Source organism: Schistocerca cancellata, chromosome 12 (genome assembly GCF_023864275.1).
Source record: "Schistocerca cancellata isolate TAMUIC-IGC-003103 chromosome 12, iqSchCanc2.1, whole genome shotgun sequence".
NCBI lineage: Eukaryota > Metazoa > Arthropoda > Insecta > Orthoptera > Acrididae > Schistocerca > Schistocerca cancellata.
The window spans coordinates 30,904,177-30,917,795 of record NC_064637.1 but is presented as its reverse complement, the minus strand read 5'-3'; the positions used below and the strand labels follow the sequence as shown (position 1 = coordinate 30,917,795).

The 13,619-nt window shown below is 45.0% G+C and overlaps 1 protein-coding gene across 1 annotated transcript in view; it reads left to right on the top strand.

Moving 5' to 3' along the window:
- Positions 1-13,619, top strand: part of LOC126109417 (intermembrane lipid transfer protein Vps13) — a 443,304-nt gene that overhangs the window by 287,379 nt on the left and 142,306 nt on the right. Inside the window, exon 42 of the mRNA XM_049914452.1 lies at positions 3,860-4,075. Within this exon, the coding sequence (XP_049770409.1) occupies positions 3,860-4,075 (216 nt within the window). The remainder of the gene's footprint in view (positions 1-3,859; positions 4,076-13,619) is intronic.

Below are 13,619 nucleotides of genomic sequence, written 5' to 3'. Positions count from 1 at the left end.
GTGAACCGTTCAATCTTTCGACCAACTTTGTTGTATGGGAGCGAAAGCTGGATGGATTCAGGTTACCTTATCAACAAGGTTGAGGTTACGGATATGAAAGTAGCTAGGATGATTGCAGGTACTAGTAGATGGAAACAATGGCAGGAGGGTGTACACAATGAGGAAATCAAAGAAAAACTGGGAATGAACTCTATACATGTAGCAGTCAGGGCGAACAGGCTTAGATGGTGGGGTCATGTTACACGCATGGGAGAAGCAAGGTTACCCAAGAGACTCATGGATTCAGCAGTAGAGGGTAAGAGGAGTCGGGGCAGACCGAGGAGAAGGTACCTGGATTCGGTTAAGAATGATTTTGAAGTAATAGGATTAACATCGGAAGAGGAACCAATGTTAGCACTGAATAGGGGATCATGGAGGAACTGTATAAGGGGGGCTATGCTCCAGACTGAACGCTGAAAGGCATAATCAGTCTTAGATGATGATGATGATGATGATGATGATGATGATGATGATGATGATGATGATAGTTTTGTCAGACATACACCTCGGGACAACTGGGAAAAACCTGGGAATTTTTTCATCCGGGACAAACCCAGGAAAAATGTGGAAATTTTTCAGAATGCTGTGAAGTTTTCATTGTTCTAGTTTTCAGTTAAATTTTTGTAGTTTTCACTGGCGATAACTGATACTCTGATTTTACTTTAGCCAGCTACTTGCAGTGTTATGTGGCATTATGCTTAATTACAGACTTACTGTTTTATCAGTTGATTTGTTTTCACCACGTAATGCCCACTGTTTACGTCCTTCTTCGTTGATGAGCGATGTATCACTTTTCATTCTGACGCCACAACTCTTCCTTTCCTATATCTTTACTACTTTTTATCTATGTAAATTATGAACTATTGGTTTTGCCGTTTAACAACTTTTTAATAACTGTGGAAATATTGCAGGCATCGGGTCCCACCTAATGTGTCACCCGCCTATGCGTTTTACACAAACTTTTCAAGACTCAATCGATCTGTTTACAAAGAGAAAGCAGAATATCTCTTCCTTTGATGTTGTCCAACAAGGAAGCTTGACGCCCTCGTGGCCCAGGCTCTTCCGTGGCTTGCAGTAGTTTGCAGCATCGATTTTATTCCTTGCCCACTTGCCGCTACGTCAAACTTTCGAGGTGATCGTTGGGCAACATCTTCCACGATATCTGTAACACAAATAAACTTTCTTCCCACAGTATTTCTGAAAACCCAGAAACAAGCTTTAAGAAAATAATAATAATAATAATAATAATAATAATAATAATAATAATAACTGTTCTTACAATTATTCGTATAAGTCTCGGTCGATTTAATGAGGGATGGGACAGGCCTAAGCCTTGTGACACCACATACTGCAGAATAATACTGCAGCAATAAAACAAATGAGAGAGTAGCACTAAAATAAAACTTTAGCTACAAAGAAAGTGTGGCATTTGCAGCAACAAAATACAGTGTACACACAAGCGTCTGCTGACAGAAAAATGTACCAAAGACTGTGCAGTGCTTTGTAACAATGAGGTGCTTTCGATAGGTCTTTCTTGTGGGCCTTGTTTCAGTGAGCATGACTTCGCAACCATTTACATTTGTAATAGGTCACAGGAAAATATTGTGAATGGTGGTCTGAGAAGCATTACTTTCAAAGTAAATTTCCTTTTACACAAGATGAATTATGTTATGCTTGAGAATGTGCCATGAATTTCTTAAATTGAGAAGTGTTAGACCGTCATAAACACTGACAACCAGACACTTAGAAAAATTTTGGGGCCAAAACATCAGCCATTTATGCCATTGCATAAAATTTTACTATCATAAATGTGCTAAGAAAGACCACATTTCAAGATTATATTGTAATCTGATAGATAAAAAAATCTACCCGCCAAGTGGGAACAGCAAAAAAGTTTTTGATGAGCAATGTTATATGTGGAAGCGTAGCTTTTCTTGTAGCTATACTCATGTGTATTAATTTAAACCATTAACTTTTCTTATTTGTGTGTTTGTGCTACTTAACAGTGGTGCTGTTATTGGCTTACTACATCACACATCCTGTGTTCTGAATATCTGGTATGATTGGCTGGCAAGATCATGTGATGTGGGCTGTGACTGGATTACAAAAGTGCATCTCAATCTAGATTCAAGTCTTTGCAAGCTATCGTCCATGCTGTATTTGGTGGAATTGTGTTTATACTTTCCAGAATTTGAAGATATTCAGTGTAAATGTTGCTGTGCACCTAAGATCTTTACAAACTGCACTTTTTTTCTTTTTTTTTTTTTTTTTTTTTTTTTTTTTTTTTTTTTTTTTTTTTTTTTTTTTTTTCTGGGTTTAGTTTCCTAAAGTGTAGGGAAGTTCTATGCAGGTGTGTAAAACCATCATTAGTCAAAGGATTCATAAATTTTACAGCTCTAAGGAAAAGCATATTGTCACTTAACACAGAAAAAGTGTATCATCCGAGAGAGAGCTTATTTTTAACCGGGAAATCCGGGAAAAATGTATACTATGTGATCAAAAGTATCCGAACACCCCCCAAAACATAAGTTTTTCATATTAGGTTCATTGTGCTGCCAGGTACTCCATATCAGCAACCTCAGTAGTCATTAGACATCGTGAGAGAGCAGAATGGGGCACTCCGCAGAACTCACAAACTTCGAACGTGGTCAGGTGACTTGGTGTCACTTGTGTCATACGTCTGTATGCGAGATTTCCACACTCCTAAACGTCCCTAGGTCCACTTTTTCAAATGTGATAGTGAAGTGGAAACTTGAAGGGACACGTACAGCACAAAAGCATACAGGCTCACCTCGTGTGTTGAATGACAGAGACCGCCGACAGTTGAACAGGGTCGTAATGTGTAATAGGCAGACATCTATTCAGACCATCACACAGACATTCTAAACTGCATCAGGATCCGCTGCAAGTAGTGTGACAGTTAGGCGGGAGGTGAGAAAACTTGGATTTCATGGTTGAGCGGCTGCTCATAAGCCACACATCACACTGGTAAATGCCGAACGACACCTCACTCGGTGTAAGGAGCATAAACATTGGACGATTGAATGGTGGAAAAACGTGCAGGGTGACGATACACATAACACAATGTGGTGACCCGATGACAGGGTGTGGGTATGGTGAATACCCAGTGAATGTCATCTGCCAGCGTGTGTAGTGCCAACAGTAAAATTAGGAGGCAGTGGTGGTGTGATGTGGTTGTGTTTTTAATAAAGGGGGCTTGTGCCCCTTGTTGTTTTGCGTGGCAGTATCACAGCACAGGCCTACACTGATGTTTTAAGCACCTTCATGCTTCCCACAGTTCAAGAGTAATTCGGGGATGGCGATTGCATCTTTCAGCACGATCGAGCACCTATTCGTAATGCTTGGCCTGTGGCGGAGTGGTTACGTGACAGTAACATCCCTGTAATGGACTGGCCTGTGCAGAGTCCTGACCTGAATCCTATAGAATAATTTCGGGATGTTTTGTAACACCAACATCGTACCAGGCCTCACCGACTGACATCGATACCTCTCTTTAGTCCAGCACTCGGTGAAGAATGGGCTGCCATTCTCCAAGAAACCTTCCAGCTCCTGATCGAACCTATGCCTACGAGAGTGGAACCTGTCATCAAGGCTAAGTGAAGGCCAACACCATATTAAATTCCAGCATTACTGATGGGGGGGCTCCATGAACTTGTGTAAGACATTTCCACCCAGGTGTGTGGATACTTTTGATCGCGTAATGTAGGAATTTTTTTTTCTTGTCTGTGTATACACCCTGCCTTAGTGTCTGTCTCTTCTGCTACTCAGCAGTATCACTAGTTTGTTTGTTTGTTTGCAGATACCAGAGTATCTTGAGAAGGAGTGGATGGCCAAGCATGAAGTTCAGGCAAACCCACCAGAGTTTGCCGTGTGGACGTTCGATTCGTACGACAGTGTCCAGAAGGTGTCGATGGACCTAGGCATCCACACCGTGCACAAGAATGGGTCCCTCGTCATGTCCTTGTACTGTCCGTTTTGGATGCTCAACAAGACAGGCATGATGCTCTCTTACCGGGTGAGTGCGAGCCACAGTTGTCTGGTGCTAATACGTGAAAGTTGTTTACCTGTTCAGTTTCTGCCACCTGCCGACCCAAATCCCAAATATTTCTCTCACTTTGTTTTACTACTCTCTGGTTTCTGTCACACTTTCAGCCATTCCACTTTTACTTTTATAGAGCTCCTCTCCATGTGGCTGGAAGACATCATGTATCTGTTGTTTAGCCCGTACCTGCCTCCCCCCCCCCCCCCCCAAATAAATAAATATGACATGAAATTATTTTGTGAGTTTACAGTCATTGTCACTATAATCTGCCCAAAATTTCTTTAGAATTGCCAGCTATGATGGAAGTAGTAGATGCAAAGCCTGTGCAAGAGGCCTGGACCACATTCCATCAATCCCACAAGAAAGTACCCAAAGTTGCCAAAGCTTCAACCCACCACCACAACACTTTCCGCTTGCTCTGTGCTTCAGTTTCAGCCAGCTTGCTGTCCTGTATGATAATTGCATCCTGTGATTTTGTTTTCATTTCTGTGGATGTAGGAGTCATTATGTTGTTTGCTGTCACTCTTATTTGTCGTGTGGTACCGAACGGTGTCAGTAGGAAGTTCGTCGGAAGTTAAGAGTGGAAAAATTCAACACGGTTTGTGTGTTATGTGCTTATTTTGAGACTGAAAATCTGAATGGTGGCCCGCTGTTCTCCGTTGACAAGGTATTTTATATAACTGATTAATAAGAACTAAAACACTGTTACGAATATTGTCGAGGAAATGTTCGAGAAAGAAAAGGAAGCTGGAGAAACATTAAAGATTAAAACACTGTTGGAAAAAACATTGTACGGATAAGTGGATTACCAATATAGGTTCATTCGCAGAGGAGGTGATTCATCATCTTGTTTATGATTATTTTCATGAAACGAACATCTGACACACTCAGTTATTGCCCATACTTAAGGAACTGGGACTTTTTCAAGGTAGTCACACATCATTTTTCACTGTTTTACACTATGTAGACTTTGCCTTATATCTGTGGCCATAGCTGTTGATGGAGCGGGACAATATAGCTTATTTTTAAGGCAGCATAAATATCAATAAAGTGTTGTGGCTTGATGAAACGTGGTACAGTTTTTGCTCACATTGGCAAGCACAGCTGGACAGCCAACACAATTATAGGAACAATGGCAGTGTCTTATGATGAAGGGAGCAGACTTATTTTTGTTCATGCACGCACCTTAAAAGGTTTTCTCTCAGTCCCCTGTTTTTAAATCAGAGAATACAGGCGATTATCACAAAGAAAGAAACCATGTACATTTATAAAGTGGTTTCATAGAATTACTAATACCAAATTTGGGAAAATTATCAATAGTTGTTCTACATAATAATCCTTACCATTCAGTTGTTGTCGACAAGACACTTGACTTGGTGAAATCGAAAGGAGGAAACAAGTGTTTGGCTTCAGTATCGTAACATCAGTGTAAGTGAAAACTTTAAAAAATGTGGAGCTTATGAATTTAATCTCTCTCCATAAGCCACAGTTCTCCATATATGAAGTCAACAAACTGGCAAAAACATCATTATGCTACCACTGCCATTCCAACCCAGTGGTGTTAATATGGGCCCATATTATTTACATTGCCAGGAATAAATAATAATAATAATAATAATAATAATAATAATAATAATAATTTAACCTTCTCAGCAGTTGAAGCAGTCACAAAACAAGCTATTAGGAATGTCACTCTGTAGTCTGGAAGAAAGCCATCATGCATACACAGAGCGCCATGGAAAGAGCATGGTAGAATGAAGCTGTTTTGGAAAATTCAGTAGAGGAGATGATTATTTCATTAAATAAAAGAAGTGACAGTGATACTTAAAGCGTATGTCGTAGCGACGAGTGTGATGCAGTGAGTTTTTCTACTATCACCAGAGAAATGCGGCACAGATGGATTGAGCTGACTGTTTGGAGTGTGCAGTTTGCAATTGTAAGTAGCTATATAATAAAAGCATATTGTTGTAAGCTGTGAAATTCTTCTGTATTCTGGCATAATTGTGTGTCAGTCCTACATGAGAGTACAGCATGTTTGAGATTATTTTTTCGGAACTTAGTAAAATTATGTGCTGCATTCCATATGGAAGCTTGCTCTGCTTGATTCACTTAAGACTTGTGAATTTATATCAGTGATACAAGTGTTGGGTCACAGCAGGACACATTGCAAGAATTCGTGGCAATTTTTTTATCCTGGTGTAGTTTTTAGCTATTCTACGTCAGTACATGCAATGAAACGGTTGGGCAAACAAGGACATAACTTATAGTGACTTGATTGTGCCACCATTGCCTCGGTTACTGGTCTCATTATTTTTTGTAATTGTTGTCAGATGTGTGGTCACAATTCCCATTATACATTCTCTGACAGATGTTTTATATTTGAAAATGATAACATAGCTTGTTGTAACCGATAATGTAATCACCCCCCACCCTTTTTTTCCTCCCCTCTCTCCAAGAAAAATTATGTGTGCTGTGACTATGGCTTCACTATTGTAGTAGACAGACATTTAATTTGTAGACAAACATTTTTGTAGATAAACATTTAATTTTTGAAATTTTAATAAGAAGGCGTTATCAGCAACTAATTCCAAAAGAAGTTCATCTCAGTAATTCAGTCTCTATCATACAAAATAAACATTACTTTTTACAATATAATTGGTGCAATACTGAAGCCCCATTTTTTGTATCACTTTTGTTTTTTCTCCCAATACTGTTTGTCCTATTTAAGATATTTTTTACCACAATGATAAACTCACATAATCTTATTCGTTGTTGTGCTAGAAATACTTACTAGGTAGATCATAAAAATTAACAACAAATTAATTACAAACCTAGCGATCTGCTTCTCGTAACAAAACTGTACGAGTGGTCAGTTAGTACTTGACACACAACTGGACCATTGTGCATCATATTTAATTGAAATTATCAATGCTACGAAACTACATCAGAGGTCCAGTTTGGATTAGATGAAATGTGATGTGTTCTTAAGATTTTGTTCATGGCATTTTCACAGGTAACTTGAGCATAGTTGGGGTAATGTATGGGCTTTATTTAATCAAAATTGGATCACGGAAAGAAAGATATGATAATTTAAAGTTTTAGGGCCTGCTCAGCATAGTAGTTCAGTTGCTGACTTCAGTGATGGCATAATGCATCAAACAACCTCAGTGGCTGAAATTTATGTCAGTGACAGAATTACATGCCACAGTCTTATCTTCACGAATATAAACTAACATTGAATTTACTTGTTTAATTGGGTACGTAAAAAGTCTACTCACCAAGCAGCGACAGAACACACACAAAAAAGATTGTTGTGATTGGTAGGCTTTCGGAGTCAGTGGCTCCTTCTTCAGGCAGCAGGATTGAAGGGGAAGGAAGAAGGGTGAAGGAAAAGGACTGGAGAGCTCTAGGAAAAGGGGTGGATTTCGGGAAAGTCACCCAGAACGACAGGTCGGGCAAAGCTTACCCTGCGGGATGAGAAGGAAAGACTGATTGTTGGGGACTGCATTGGATGAAATTTGAAAACCTGAGAGCTTAAAGGTGGAAGACAGGGTAATATGCAAGACAGAGATTACTACTAAAACATCGTGCACGAGTTAATAAGAGTAAGAAGCTAAGTGCATTGTATGTAACAGGGGTGGGAGGGGGCAATGCAAAATAGATGGGGAAGATAATGAAAGATGTAGGAAATTAAAACAGAGTGAAGTAGTGACAGGGAAGACCAGCCGAGACAGAAGAAATTAATGCAAATTAAGGCCAGATGGGTGGTGAGAACTAAGGACATGTTGTAATGCTAGTTCCCACCTGTGGAGTTTTGAGAAACTGGTATCTCGCGGAAGAATCCAGATGGCACGTGTGGTGAAACAGGCGCCGAGGTCACGAATGTCATGTTGTAGAACATGCTCTGCAAAAGGATATTTCCCATCTATTTTTCACCGCCCCCCTCTGTTATGTACAATGCACTTAGCGTCTCACTCTTATTAACTCGTGCATGATGTTTTAGTTGTAATCTCTGTCTTGCATATTCCCCTGTATTCCACCTTTAAGCTGTCAGGTTTTAAAATCTCATCCAATGCAGTACCCAGCAATCAGTCTTTCTCCTCATCCCGTATGGTAAGGCTCCCCAGATCCGCGGTTGTGGGTGACGTCCCCAAAATCTACCCCTATTCCTAGACCTCTCCAGACCTTTGCCTTCACCATTCTTCCGTCCCCTTCACCCCTTCTGCCTGAAGAAGGAACCACTGCTCCGAAAGCTTGTCGTTTACAACAGTCTTTTAAGTGCCTGTTCTTCCACCGCTTGGTGAGTAGATTTTTTATCTATTCAATTAAATAATTTTATCAATAATTGATTGAATTTACTTTGATGCATACATATATATTTATTGGCTTTGCTTTGTGTATTAAAAAATGAAAAATTTTCTTTGCTTCTCTTGGTTTTTCATTTCTATTTGACTTCCCACATAGGAAAAAACATTTATTAAGTAACTGACCCTATAAGGGTCCCATTTTTACCGATTGATGTATGCAGCCATAAAAAAATGGAGGTATGCAAAGACCGTTGCTTAATTTTGGTGGCAAAGCTGTTGTAACTGTAACCGTTCTCGTTGTGGGGTTGCCGAGAATGAAAGTGCAGCGGGACCAAACGGGAGTGGCCCTCGAACAAACAAAACGAATGAGGAAGGACAGACATGGATGACGACAGATGATGGAGCAAGACCTAACGAACAACACTACACAAATAGAAACAGGGTCACAAGTGAAACTTCACGAATCCACAACGTTTAGTCGTACATGGAAACCAAGTAAACAGCTATCTGTAGGCGAGATGTCGATAGTGTAATGTGAGTATCAGACTGCCTGCTGAGGGAGAGGCAGGCGCTTAAATACCTGATACAGTACATTACTATTAGCCTCTGGGACCACATGCTCCATGTGGCACCCTCGCATTATACGCAGGCCAGGAACGCGCGCGCAGCCGTGGCTTACGATGCGACGGCTGGAGAGACCCCTAGTGGTAATCGAGGTCCATGCCATCTGGTGCGGGCTTGAAACCCGAAGCTCAGTATGTGATCCCTCGCCCGTGAAACTTGCACAGTGCTGAGGCAGTCGGCAGATGGGAGAAGACCCAGGCTCGTCAACCGCCACCGGCTGGGAGGAAGGGACGTCAGAGGTGTCCGTGACGGCCGACCCAGAGGCCAGGGCGGTGGAGGGAGCGGCCGATCCACCTAGGGGTGGGGTGGGCCGGCGGCAAGCCCTCCGTGGGGAGGCGGCAACCGAGGACAGTGGCGGCGACTCGAGGGCCCCGTCTGTAATTGAAGGAGGTAGTGGAGGAGGAGGCAGCGGAGAAGGCCCCGTGGGAGCATGTGGGCGGAGCTGGTTACGGTGGCAGCACTCCAACCCTTTCACTGTCTGCAGCGATGTCACACGTCACCCGTGGGCCGTGACGACTGTGGCGGGCGTCCGACCTGTCTCGCTCACATACGTGCGGACCCACGCGGCCACTCTTGGGGTGTAACGCTGAATGGGCCGGAAGTGGGGGAGCGGCAGGGGGACGGCATTAACAAAAGGAGCAGGGTCCGCTGCTGTCGCCCATTGAGGAGCTCCGCCAGACTGCGGTCGTCAATTGGCATGGTGCGATAGGTGCTCAAAAACAGGGTGAGGGCTGATGCGGTTGGTGAGGTGTCGGCCGCCTTTGTCAACTGTCGTTTAAATGTGCGGACAAGGTTCTCTGCTGCACCATTTGAGGAAAGCTGGAAATGGAGGCTACGGATGTGTTCGATACTGTTGGCATGACAGAAGTCGTGGAAGGAGGATGCTGTGAATTGGGGGCCATTATCGGAGAGAAATGTGTGAGGCAGACCGTCTGTGGCTAGAACCTGGGTGAGAGCCGTGAGGGGGGTGCTTGCCTGGTGACACGCACACACACACAGTGCACCTGCAGACCAAGCGGTCAATATTGTCATCGATGCCGGGCCAATACGTGTGCCAGCGAGCCAAAACTTTCACACGGGACATACTCCAGTGCCTGCGGTGTAACAAACTGAGCACTTGATGCCGCAAATCCAGAGGGATGACGACCCGATGGACGTCACTCTCTGTGGCCGAGAGGAGGACATCGTCAACCGTGGCGAGCCTGTGGGATAGGTGGCACCAGGGGCTGCAATTGGTTTGCATCCAATTAGTAATATAGGGGGGCCACCCGTGGACCATGTAGCAGAGAACCTGTCACAAGACAGGAGCTTGGGGGGTAGCCGTAGCAATGTGAGCAGCCGTAAGAGGCAGACTGTCCAGCACATCACGGCGGGGAGAATCAGTGTGAAAGCAGAGGACCTCCTGTCTGTCAAACGCAGGATCGAGGACTGCTGGGAGACGTGACAAAGCGTACTACACATTATCAAGGTGGGCTTTTACCAGATGGTGTAAGTGTAATTTCGTAAAAATAATGCCCAGTGCTGGAGACGTTGAGCCGTCCACTCTGGAAGGTGAGAGTGGGGTCTGAAAAGTGTAACTAAGGGTTTATGGTCCGTCAGGAGGGTGAACTTTGCCCTGAAGAGATAGGTGTGAAATTTTTGGACGGCAAATACAATCACCAGGGCCTCCTTTTCAATCTGGGGGTAGTTCCGTCGTGCTGGGGTCAACGTCTTAAACGAATGAGTGTCGGGCTGTTTGGAGCGATCAGCATTCTGATGTGCGGGGACGGCCCCGATGCCGTATGCCGATGCGTCAGCCGACACAACCGAGGGGTGGTCCGGAGAGAAGGGAGTCGGGCAGTGGGCGGACTTCAGCATCGTCCTTAAATGGAGGAAAGCCTGGCCACTGGCAGGAGTCCAATCAAAAGGCACCCCTTTGCGATGCAAGTGATTCAGGGGTTGAGCAACGGAGGCAGCCTGAGATAGGAACTTTAAGTAATAAGTAACCTTGCCTAAAAAGCCCTGGAGTTCACATAAGTCCTTGGGACGAGGAAGGGCCTCAGTGGCTGCGACATTAGAACCCGAGGGGCGAATGCCATCTTTGCTAAGCCAGTGGCCTAAGTATTCCACTTCCAGTTGGAAAAAAAATATATAAAATAAAATAAAATAAAATCACTTGTCCAGCCGACAGCATAAACCTGCAGATTGCAGAGCGTGAAATAAGGTGCTGAGGTTTTGCTAATGTTGTTGGCGGGAATGCCCGGTGTCAAAGTTGTCATCCAGATAATTCACGCAGGCAGGGATAGGCTGTGCTAGCTGCTCGTGGAATTGCTGGAAGACGGCCGGCACCGAAGAGACACCAAATGGAAGGCGCTTGTACTTATACAATCCGAAAGGCGTATTAATAACCGAGATGTTCTGGGAATCGCCATCTGAGGGTAACTGGTGGTATGCCTCAGCCAGGTCAGTCTCGGAAAAGTACTCTCCCCCGGCAAGCTTGGCGAGAAGGTCCTCCTATCGTGGAGTGGGGTAAGTGTGGACTAGGGACTTAGCATTGACAGTATCGCCGAAGTCCCCACACAGGCAAAGGGACCCATTGGGTTTCTGTAGGACCACCAATGATGTTACCCAGGTGCTGTACGTCACAGGCTCCAGAATGCCATCGGCCTGGAGCCGATAGAGTTCCAGCTTCACTGCCGGCTGTAAGGTCACAGGAAGGAGTCGGATCTGGAAAACGTGAGGCTGTACATCCGGCTGATGTGTGACGTACGCCTGAAAATCGGAAGCACATCTGAGATCCGTTGCAAACAGTGACGCAAAAGCGGAGTACAGTTCGTCCGAGTTCTGAAAAGGAATAGCCGTGGAAGTGACCTCAACTTCTTCAGAAATTGAAAAGCCAAACAGCTGAAATGCGTCCTGGCCAAAAATATTCGAACCTGACAGACGGTTGACGACGAATAGGGTAAGGAGCCAGGGAACACGTTTTTACATCACCTGGATGCCGAACTGCCCACAGAGTGGAATGGAGCCATCTCCGTAGGCGACCAAATGCTGAGAGGGAGGTGACAACTCATAAGAGCCCAGGTGGGTATACGTCGCCATATTAATCGGCAAGATAGTGGCCCCAGTGTCGAGCTGAAAACTAACATCCTCAGTGGAAAGGCGGAGTGGGACTACAGATTGCAGAGCACGGACAGTATCTCGAGGCCCAGGAGTTGGAGGACTGGAGTGAGTCGAGCGACTACGACAAACTGATCAGATGTGGTCCTCCTTGTTACACAGCATGTACGTTTTTCAGCGGTAGGGACAATCGGCTCAAAAATGTGGGGTAAAGCACTGTGGGCAAGATGGGAGTGGGCTGCGCGACCAGCGACGAGGGGCGACTGGCGATGAGGGGTGACCGGAGGCGCCGATGCAGAGAGACGTCAGACAGAGAGGAGTCCCGACAGCACTGGCCCTCGTCGGCAGGACCATGTTGTCGTCACGAGGGTAGAACCTGCTGAGACACAGCGATTGCCACGTCGTAAGACACTCATTAGCCGCCTGAGCAATGCCACAGTGTGGACCTCAGGATCGGGAGCCAGCTGAACCACAACATTCCGGATCAGGGAGTCCACATATGAAGCCTTACACTGCCGATTGGTGCACGTAAAATCACACCCACAGCTGAGACCCTGCAGGTCCGTGACCCAGGAATGATACGATTGACCAGGCTGTTTATGGTACTGGTAGAACTCCAGCCGAGAGGCGACCACATGGTAGCGTCGGGAGTAATAGTTTGTCAGCAAAAGGCATATCTCCTGGAAAGAGTGAGCCACAGGATCAACTTGCCAACTTGCGGAGAAGAAAGAATGTGTCTGGGGAGGCCCGAGACACAAACCACCACTACTGCAAGGAGTCATCGGTGACTTGAAAAGCTGTGAAATGTTGTTTCAGCTGATGTAAGTATGTTTCCCAGTCTTCTTTAGTGTCGTTAAATGGGTGGAATGACGGCGGATGTGGGAAAGCGTCGGACACCCGAGGACTCGGAAGCTGTTGTGGTAATGCGTCCCGGGCATCAACTTTGTCCATTAGCAACAGCAGCGACTGTTGTAAGATGTCTAACTGGAGCCACTGCTGCTGCACGAACTGCTGCTGTCGTTCCAGAAGACAGACCGAGTTCGCTTCCGTGCTAACAACTACCTTCGTTTACCTCATTGCCAAAATGTTGTAACCACGACTGGAGCAGTCGTGGGGTTGCCGAGAACAAAAGCGCATCAGGACCAAACGGGAGTGGCCCGCGGACAAACAAAACGAATGGGGAAGGACGGACACAAACGACGACGGACGACTGAGCGAGACCTAATCAACAACAACACGCAAATAGCAATGGGGTCACAAGTGAAACCTCAAGAATCCACGATGTTCACTCGTACACGGAAACCAAGTAAACGTGCTGTATGTAGGCGAGATGTCGATAGACTAATGTGAATATGAGACTGCCTGTTGAGCGAGAGGCAGGTGCTTAAATAGCTGATAGAGTACGTTGCTATTGGCCACTGGGACCACGTGCTCCACCGTGGCACCCTCACATTATATGCAGGCCAGGAGCGCATGCGCAGCCACGG